Consider the following 10338-nt stretch of genomic DNA (forward strand, 5'->3'; position numbering starts at 1 on the left):
TGCTTCAAGAAAGGTTTGCCCTTATGCAAAGAACAATAGCACATACAACCTAAGGACATGTTCTATTCATTATGTGAACATGGGTAGGTTTTCTATTTGGTCTCAAAAGGGTCTCATATTTGCCCAGTGATGTTCTTCGTAAAGATAGTATAGGGGTGTTGCAAAGAATAGTTAAGGCACGTATACCCACCATTACCAAGTAGGTACTCAGATATGAGTTGGGTGTTTCAAGCATTTGAACCCTGACCAATAGTCTTAGGGCAGATCGCTAGTTCCTCACTTAACCTAGAAGCTTGTGTGTGCTTTCAAAATTAAAACAAGTGATGCATGAAACAATTGTATAAAATGCATGGAAACAAATATTGAAATAAAAAAGAGATAGAATTGCAAAAACTTAAACACATCAAATACACAAAGCTTAGTCTAATATTGTCAGAAATAGTACCTTCCCCAGCGGAGTCGCATTCTATCGCACGTCGAAAATCCGCGCGACATCTGCTGGTGATTTTTTCTCATTGTGTGGTTGCTTGCATTGGTTCGTTGGAGTCACCACCTAGTAATTTATTGAAGCCTACTAGGAAATCGGATGTACTGGTCTTGTCAGAAATTCCCGGGCAAGGGACTAGTTATGGTTATGGAAGGTATTAGCACCCCTAACACACCCTACCTGAGGTAAGCTGCTACGCGAATTTGATGTGTTAAAGAAGTTTTAATAATTGTCTTTTCATCGGATATTAGAAATACAACTTATGTATAAGTTAATAATTCTTGACCATGATCCAATCAAAATATTAAATTCTTCTTTAATCCTTACAATTTTATCATAAAAAAATATGTATAAAAAATAAAACAAATACAAACACACACATTCACTTTTACTATATTTTTGTTTCTTTTCTTTTCTTTTCTTTTTTTTCCATCCACATTTACAAAATACAAATTCAAAACAATTAAATAAAAATTAGATTAAAAATACAACAATAGCCCCAAAATAATCTGGAATTTACAGGGAACACATTCTGCACTAACGGAACAGTGTTGGGAACATCTTCTAGGCATCTGAATAGTGGCGGCGCGTTGTTCCATGTGCCTTTGCCACTGGCGGCTCGTGGAGCCGATAATGGTTGCAGAAGCCGGTGGATCGGGAACCTTTTCCTCTTCTCCGTCTTCCTACACCAGCGATGACCTGAAAAAACAACCAAAACCGCAACAACCAGTTGATTTTAGTTTCTCTCCTTTTTTAGATCTGTTTCGGTTTTTTTTCTTTTTTAGATCTGCACCCGTTTCTCTGCCTCCTCTCTTATCTATCTCAGGCGACCGAATATGAGCTCAGGACGTCTGTGGCTAGCGGTCAGCAGGTTCTGTGGAGGGGGCGGTGGCGTTGAGATCTCCTCTCTTGGTGGTAGCAGTGGCGGTTTGGCTTGCTGCTGGTGTCGGCCAGATGAGGGAGGCCGTTGGTTCGGTCTATGGGGCTGTTGCGTGTTGAGCCCTGTTCGTTGGCCGGTTGTTGTTGATACGACCGGGGGAGGTGAAAATGTAGCGGATGTGGCTTGGAGAGAGAAGGGAGAGAAGCCGTGAACGGGGAAGGTGAAGGCTGGAGTCGGAGCGGCCAAGGAGATAGTGAGGGAGGCTTATGCTCTCTGATTTTTGGCCCGAAAGAGAGGGGAAGCTGCAGTCGGGGAGAAAATGAAAGACACCGGAGGGGGGCCGGGGTCTGGCTAAGGGAGAAAAAATAAAAACTAGCGGGGGGCGGCTGGTTTGAAGGAAAGAGGTTTTTTAGGGTTAGGGTTTTGTGTTTTTTTTTATTAAAGTGCAAAATTACCCCCTTTTTATGCAAGTGGAAGCTACTATTTATAGGCAAAATGTTGTTAGGTCTTCCAACTTGGTCCCTTAACTTCTTCTTTTTTATAAATTTTGATTTTTCTTATTTTTTTGTATTTTTTGAAAACGAGCAATATCAACGTCAACTCGATGAGAAAAATCAATGATTTTATAAATGACGTGTGAAAAGTCGAACGCGTTTGAAATGCCCTTAAAAATTTAAATTCTTTTTTTTTTAGACGACGTTGAAAATGTTAAAATGATGAAAATATATTAAAAACATATTTTTTGGATTTTCGTTGTATTTTTTTTCTCTATTTTTGGATTTTTCTGAAAATTTATCAAAACTTGGGTAAAAAATTGGGTAGCAACACTGATTAAAGATTATGATTACATTATTAATACCATCTCGGGAATACAAATGTAATAGTAGATGCTTTGAACCACAGATCGAGTATTAGGGTCAACTGCATACAAGTTCACGATCAGTTGAAGGTTTTAGAATTAAGAAAGACAAGGGGTAAAATTATATAGGGATCTTGAAGGATTTTTTTTGGCATGAATAACAATAAAACTAGTGTTATGTGATAAAGTATTGGAGGCTCAATAAAAGGATGTGGAGATAAAAAAGATAAAGGCTATCGTGGGATCAAATGAGAGACTTCTTTTTAAATAATGGAAAATGACATCCCAACAATGGAAAATCAGTTATACTCTTTGAACTATGAAATGTCAAATAAGGATAAGAGGCTCATAAATCCTATTTTATGGTTCATCCAAGAAGTACAAAGATGTATAGAGAGTTAAAAGAACATTACTAATGGCCTAACATGAAAAAAAGGTAGTTGAGTTTATAGTGAAGTGTGTTGTTTGTCAGCAGATGAAAGTAGAACATTAGAAACTTGTTGGAGAATTACAACCTTTTTCAATGCCAAAATGGAATTGGGAGGATATTATGATAGATTTTGTATCAAAACTTCTAAGGGGTAAAAAGGGCAATGATATAATTTGAGTGGTTATCAATTGGCTAACTAAGTCTACCTTGTTCTTACCTATGAAAATGTCTGGTCTAGTAGACAAATTGGCTAGATTGTACATTGATGAAGTAATTAGACTACACAAAGTCCCAATGTCTATTTTTTTTATTTTTTATAGGGACCCTTAATTTACTTCTTGAATATGGTCATATATATAATGTTTTTTTGGGAACAAATTTGAATCTAAATGTAGTTTTTCATCCTTAAATTGACAAACAATTAGAGAGGACTATTCAGATATTGAAAAAATTGTTGAGATAATATGCGTTGGAATTTAAAGGAAACTAGAAAAATCATCTATCATTAGTGGGATTTACCTGTTGAGATAATGTGTGTTGGAATTTAAAGGAAACTAGGAAAATCATCTATCATTGGTGGGATTTACATACAATATCAACTATCAGGCCACTATAAATATGGCTTCATTTGTGACATTATATAAGAGCAAATGTTGTACTCCACTATATTAGGATGAAATGGGTGAAAGGAAGTTACTAAGATTAGAATGGGTCCTGATATTTATAGGCAAAGTGAAGGAAATTAGAGAAAGGATGAAGGAAGCTTAAGATAGACAAAAAGTTATGCTAATAATAGGAGAAGACCGTTGGAGTTCAACATGGATAATCAAGTATTCTTGAAAGTTGCACCCTAGAAGAACATTATCTGTTTTAAAAAGAAGAGAAAACTAGCACCCAAATATATTGATTCCTTTGATATTACAAAGAGAATTAGGCCAATAACATACAAGTTAGCGTTACTTTCTCATCTTTTTAAAATTCATAATGTGTTTCATGCGGTGTTTTAAAACCCGGGACCCAGCTGACCCAGGCCTAGGACCGGTCCGGGTTGAGGCAAAAACCCGCTCGGGAATTGGCTCAGGAAAACCTGGTTGACCCGGAGATTTGACCCGGGACCCGGTTCACCCGGCCAAACCCGGGTGAGACCCGGTCATTTTTATTTTTTTTCACTGTCATTAAACGACGTCGTTTTTTGCCATCTAAAATGCCAAAACACTGAAGATTGAAAACAGAAGAAGAAGAAGCAATAAACCTAATTAATGTTACTCTTCGTCTTTGAAAAAAAAGGTTTGAATCTCCCACCTGGTACGGCACTACTCTGCTATCAACATGCTACCTCACGATCCCCCGTCATAGTGCCTTTACTGCCACAGCCACAATTACTAGGTCTGTACCTTCACCATTTCTTACATACATACTGTTATATATATATATATATATATATATATATATATATATATATATATATATATATATATATATATATATATAATGACAATAGGCCTTTCGTTTGTTGTTCTTTATGATCCACAATCCATGTTTGTTATTTTTAATTATTATTAAGAATTGAAAGAGGGGGAAAGAGAAAGAAAGACTTACCTGGAGCTGTTACTTAAAGACGAAGGCGATGGTGATGGAGGGCTGGCTAACCAATGTTACTTTTTTCTTCTATACTTTTGTTTTTCGTTCACTTCACCTCTGTTCTTGCTTTTCTCTGCTTGTCTTCTCTTTATTTATTTATTTATTTCTCTTGTTCCCTCTGTCTCTCTCTGTTCTTGTTCCTCTTGGTCTCTCTCTGTATTATCTGTTTTAGTTCATTTTTCATCTGTGTTAACCAATGTTACTTTGTGGCTTTTATCTGTTCGTCCTGGTTTCATGGGTTTGTATTTGTTGGTTGGATCAACAACCTACAGTGAGGAGAAGTTGAAATTCTTTTTTGCTGGAGGAAGGTCACAAATCTCTCTATCTTATCTATGCCTTTTTTTTTTGGGTTGACCCGGGTTAACCCGAGTCAACCCATCTGACCCGTGACCCGATCACTTGACCGGGTCAATGACCGGGTCGGGTTTCAAAACTATGGTTTCATGTATCATTACTTTAAAAAGCCAAATTAGATCCTTCTTGATTTTTCCATAATGTTCAAAGGGAAACACTACCTCCATTTAACCCTTCTTTTTATAACAAATTCATTAACATCAAGATCGATTTTTTATGGGATGAAATATGGATGACTATCCACTTTTTTTCTCATCTTCCATTTTTCAACACTCTCTCCTCTAAAATCCTAGAGACTAAAATGTAAAATAAATAAAGTTTTACACTAAAACATGAAACCATTAAAATAAAAAGAAGCAAAATTAAAAAGGTTAAAAACTCTAGTGACTAAACTGTGGTTTTTTTGGCGTCCCATGAATATTAAAAAAAAGAAAAATGGGATGTGTTTTTTGTTTCGATAATACATTTAGTCCATGTTATTTTAAATCTTTTTAATTGACAAAATCAAATTTTAATTCACAAAATGTACTACAGATATATTTTTTGATATTGAGAATATAATATAACACTCAAACTAAAATAAATTATTAAGCTAAAAACACTGCGAATATAATACAGAAAAATAAAAATATAAAAAAAATTAAAAATAAAATATATAATTGTTTAAATATCAATAGAAAGAGGGACAAAACTCAGACGCACGGTAGCTAATTGAAACAATAAACAACCCTTCGTCTTCAGTTGTTGTATAATAATTGTTATTGTCATTTGTTATCATGAATTGTTATTTGTTAATTATTAATGTTAATAATTTATTTATTTATTTATTCCTGCCACGACAAGCATTGCAACGCCCCCCTCTTCTCATCTCCTCTCTCCTCTTCTCTGATCCCCAAAGCCCATACAGGCTTCCAGCAATGAACTCTTCGATACTAACTAGACGCCTAAACCCCGCTAAAACCCTCCTCCTTCCATACTCAACAAATACCCCCACTTTTCATTTCCATTCCCGAACCCCAAATCCCCCACTATCAGATCCACTAAATCTTGACTCCAGCACTGTTTTTCAAACCCTGTCATGTTATAACAATGACTGGAAACGAGCTCTGGATTTCTTCAACTGGGTGGAAACTGAATCCCAATTTCAGCACACAACAGAGACTTACAATCGCATGATTGACATCTTGGGTAAGTTCTTTGAATTCGATTTATCATGGGACTTGATTCAGAGAATGAGAAGTAACCCTTTTTCAACGCCTAATCATACTACCTTTCGTGTATTGTTTCATCGTTATATATCTGCTCATCTTGTTAATGAAGCAATAAGTGTTTATGAGGATAGATTAAAAGAATTCGGTTTAAAAGACGAGACGTCTTATTGTATTCTTGTTGATGCACTTTGTGAGTACAAGCATGTTATAGAAGCACATGAACTGTGTTTTGGAAATAACAATAACAGCATCAATGTTAGGAATATAACAAAGATTTATAATATGATTTTACGCGGGTGGTTTAAGATGGGGTGGTGGGGTAAGTGTAGGGAGTTCTGGGAGGAGATGGATAGGAAAGAAGTTTGTAAAGACTTGCATTCATATTCCATATACATGGATATACTGTGCAAAAGTGGGAAGCCTTGGAAAGCAGTGAAATTGTATAAAGAGATGAAGAGTAAGGGAATAAAGCTGGATGTTGTGGCATATAATACGGTTATTAATGCCATTGGTTTATCAGAGGGTGTGGATTTCGTCTTGAGGGTTTATCGTGAAATGAGGGAGTTGGGTTGTCAGCCGAATGTTGTGACTTGTAATACGGTGATAAAGCTTTTGTGTGAAAATGGGAGGATAAAGGAAGCCTATAAAATGCTTGATGAAATGCCCCAGTCATATATTGCCCCTGATGTCTTCACTTATCATTGTTTCTTTAGGTGTCTTGAGAAGCCAAAAGAGATTCTTTGTCTTTTCGATCAGATGATTGAGAGTGGGGTTTGCCCAAGGATGGACACATATGTAATGCTAATGAGAAAGTTTGGAAGATGGGGATTTCTTCGACCAGTTTTTTTAGTGTGGAAGAAAATGGAGAAACTTGGGTGCAGTCCAGATGAATTTGCATATAATGCTTTAATTGATGCTCTAATTCAAAAGGGCATGCTAGATATGGCTAGAAAGTATGATGAAGAGATGATGGCAAAAGGTCTTTCAGCAAAGCCCAGGGTAGAGTTAGATACAACCGAAGAAGGATAAATGTGGCTATTTCCATCCAGGCCCAGAAATATCATCAGGAAGAGTTTGCCACATGTTCTTGAAAAAGATCTAGTTACAAGCGAGGGTTAGCACCTTTTATGGATCAGAACCTGGGGCCGACATGATCTTCCTTGCACACCATTCCAGAGGTGTTTTAACATTCTGGAGAGTTCATAGCCAGGGCACTTCTTTTGATGATTTAATTTCCCTTTTAAAGCTTGTGCACAGGAAGTCTATCTTGATGTTTTTACTTGTTATAACATGTGGCATTGCGGCTTGCATCTATCTTGCCCCTTCCACACAAGGGTCTATATGTAGGTGGTCATGGAAAGGGAAAATTATTAATGTATAAGCTAAGTATAATGGATATCCAAAACTAATATCTAGGTGTTTGTTAAATAATATTTATATTGAACTGACCATTATGAGAATTGTATATGAAGAGATTACTTATATCTACATATATCTATGGAATGACTCACATGATGGTTATGTAAGTGATCCTTAAACTTGAGATTATAACATTATCTTATATATAGAATATTATGTTTTGATCATGCTATACATTCTAATTAAAGGTAACAAATAAGAAGATATTGGGTATAATATGAATTTTATGAAAGTATTTGAGTAATCAAGAGAGGATTCATCACTCTAGGTGAATTACTAAAAGTGCTTCATATGTTCTCAACAAGTATTTATCGTAAATCCTTGCGTAAGATGAAATGAGATTTGAAAAGAGTTTCAAATTTTATTCAAATAATCAATGATTATGTTGTTGAGAACAAACATGATTTAACAAAGTAGACACATTTCGTGTTATAATGTCTAAATTAAAATGTTGTTGATGAATACATAATAATTATACTGAGAAATTGGTCACTAAAATGTTATATCAAACCACTTATAACTTTTTTAATATTTGGAGAATGATGACAGATTGTTAGACATTGTATGTAATCTTTAAATAACGAATGAATAATAATTATATTATGAAATTGATCACTAAAAAAGTTAAGTTAAACCACCTATGACTTTTCTAATATTTTAGAGATCATAATAGGTTGTTAAATAATGTACTTGATCTTTAAATATAAAATCAATTAATTTTTGAAATTATAATAAATTAATTTATTAAATTCTATTTATTTAGAATTATGATTTATATTTAGACCAATTTATTACGAAACTTAATGGGTCACACATATAAGAACCATTGGTTAGAAATTAAAATAGAAGAATTAATTAAATATAACTTGATTGTAAATAATTTTTAGAAATTGAGGACTAAAATATAATTTATTCATAAGATTACAATTCTAAACTTAGAAAAAATAAAGTAAGGATTTGATTAAATAAAATTTTAAAATTATTCCAAAGTAATATAGTAATATTATTCAGGGTGCAAATTAATATTTTTATTTATTTATAGAGTTTTCAAGTTTTTTTATGAAAAGAATGTTATACCTTTATTTTCAGTAAAGTAAATAGTACATTACATAATACACATGAAAAATACTAAAGAAAAAAGCTAAAATTCAAAGACATAACAATTCATCTCTTCTTAGAGGGTTTAAGAGATTTCTCACTAATAGTTCATGTGAATTACCATTAGAAACTGAATACTTGAATGATTTATAGTTTGTAATAACTAAGCAAATATTGAGTAAAAAAGAAAGAGTATAAAGAACTTTTATCGGATAATTTGGTGACAAATTCATCCAAAACTATCATTAAAATGAAAATCTTCATCAAATGGTCATGAGGTTGTTTGATGTATGGATTTTTGAAGTTTTATATTTAAAAAACTTTAAAATTGAATTTTTCTTTTTAAATTGTTGGTTATAGTTTATTTTTTAAGATTTTATTTGTTTTTTAAAAGGTTTAGGAGAGAGTTTTCTTTCTTTCTTTTTTTCCTACTATAAACTTGGAGAAATATTATTTTTATGTGGTGGTTGATGCTTATTGGAGTTGATAAGTCCTCTAAAGTGACGATACTCATCAAAGAAAATGAGGAAAGGTGAAGTATTATTTGTCTATAGAAAATATCAACTTAAAGTTCCTTAGAAACATTTAAAGATGTATATAACTTATGGGGCATCACTTTAAACTTAGTTTGTGTACATGTTATGTACATATCACAAATGTTTATGAATCTCTTTTCATATTAGGCCAATAAAAGTGTTCATTTAAAACTTCTAGCAATCCCAAAATGTCATAATAATCTACCACCATGAACTTCACTTACAAGTAATTCATATATTAAACAATTAGATACAAATAATATTTTATCTTTAAATAAAAAATTCATTATGCCTAAAAAATCCATTAGTTGCTGCAAGTTCACATTGGAAACAAATATCACCGAAATCAGTATCATTAGGATATAATTCTTTCACATACTCAAATCTTAAAAGTCTAGTATTCAAAGTGTTAAGAAAAACATACATTTGCAAAGATACATTTGCAATTGTATTTTTCTTATCTTGCTTGTATTTGATGACATGTGAGAATGTCTAAATAAATTCCACCAACTTGATATGTCTGTGATTCATCTTACCTTGATTTTTCAAGTATCTAAAAAATTGATGATCGGTATAAATCATAAACTATTTAGGACAAATCTAATGTTGTCAAGTCTTCAAAGTCCTCACTAATGCATACAACTCTTTATAATATGTTAGATAGTTTAGAATAGTACAATTAAGCTTTCAATTGAAATAAGTTATTAGGATCTTATTATGCATTAAAACAGCTTCAATACCTATATTTAAAGCATCACATTCAATTTTAAAAGTTTTTGTGAAGTTAGGCAAAATAAGTAATGGAGTTAAAATAAGTTTTTCTTTTAAATTAAAAGCTTTCTCTTGTTTAGATTCTTATTTAAAACCTACTATTCTTTACAATTTCAGTTATTGGAGCAATTATTGACTAAATCTTTTATAAAAACTAGTTAATCTATGAAAACTTCTTACTTACTTACTGTTATAAGTACAAATCACTCTTTTATAGCCTTAACCTTAGACTCGTCTATCTCATTACCTTTTGTACTAACAGCATATCCAAGAAAAACTATTTTCCATGCAAGAGTTACACTTCTTTAAATTAATATACAAACTTTAATTTCTAAGTATGTCAAGTACCTATCTTAAACGATCCATATACTCATATAATTCTTTACTATAAATTAATATATCATCAAAATAAGTAATTATGAACCTATCAATAAATGCATGCAATATGTTGTTTATTAATCTCATAAAAGTACTAGGCGTAGTAGTAAGTTCAAAAGACATGACTAATCATTCATACAAATCATATTTAGTTTTAAAAGCACTTTTCCATTCATCACCTTCTTTCATTCTAATTTGATGATATATATTTTTAAGATGAATTTTAGAAAACAAATAAGATTCATGCAATTCATCAAGTATATCATCTAATATA

The 10338-nt window shown here is 32.7% G+C and overlaps 1 protein-coding gene across 1 annotated transcript; it reads left to right on the forward strand.

The window, feature by feature from the left end:
- The first annotated feature begins 5386 nt into the window (after positions 1 to 5386).
- On the forward strand, positions 5387 to 7822 carry LOC118045816 (pentatricopeptide repeat-containing protein At1g80550, mitochondrial). The gene has a single exon (XM_035054533.2). It carries the CDS (start codon positions 5428 to 5430, stop codon positions 6889 to 6891), a length of 1464 nt encoding a protein of 487 aa, XP_034910424.1. The 5' UTR covers positions 5387 to 5427; the 3' UTR covers positions 6892 to 7822.
- Positions 7823 to 10338: the final 2516 nt, after the last annotated feature.

Source organism: Populus alba, chromosome 5, assembly GCF_005239225.2.
Source record: "Populus alba chromosome 5, ASM523922v2, whole genome shotgun sequence".
In the NCBI taxonomy this organism is placed as follows: domain Eukaryota; kingdom Viridiplantae; phylum Streptophyta; class Magnoliopsida; order Malpighiales; family Salicaceae; genus Populus; species Populus alba.

Coding starts and splice junctions, on each gene's coding strand:
- LOC118045816 (XM_035054533.2), top strand. CDS start 5,428: ATGAATTGTTATTTGTTAATTATTAATGTTAATAATTTATTTATTTAT.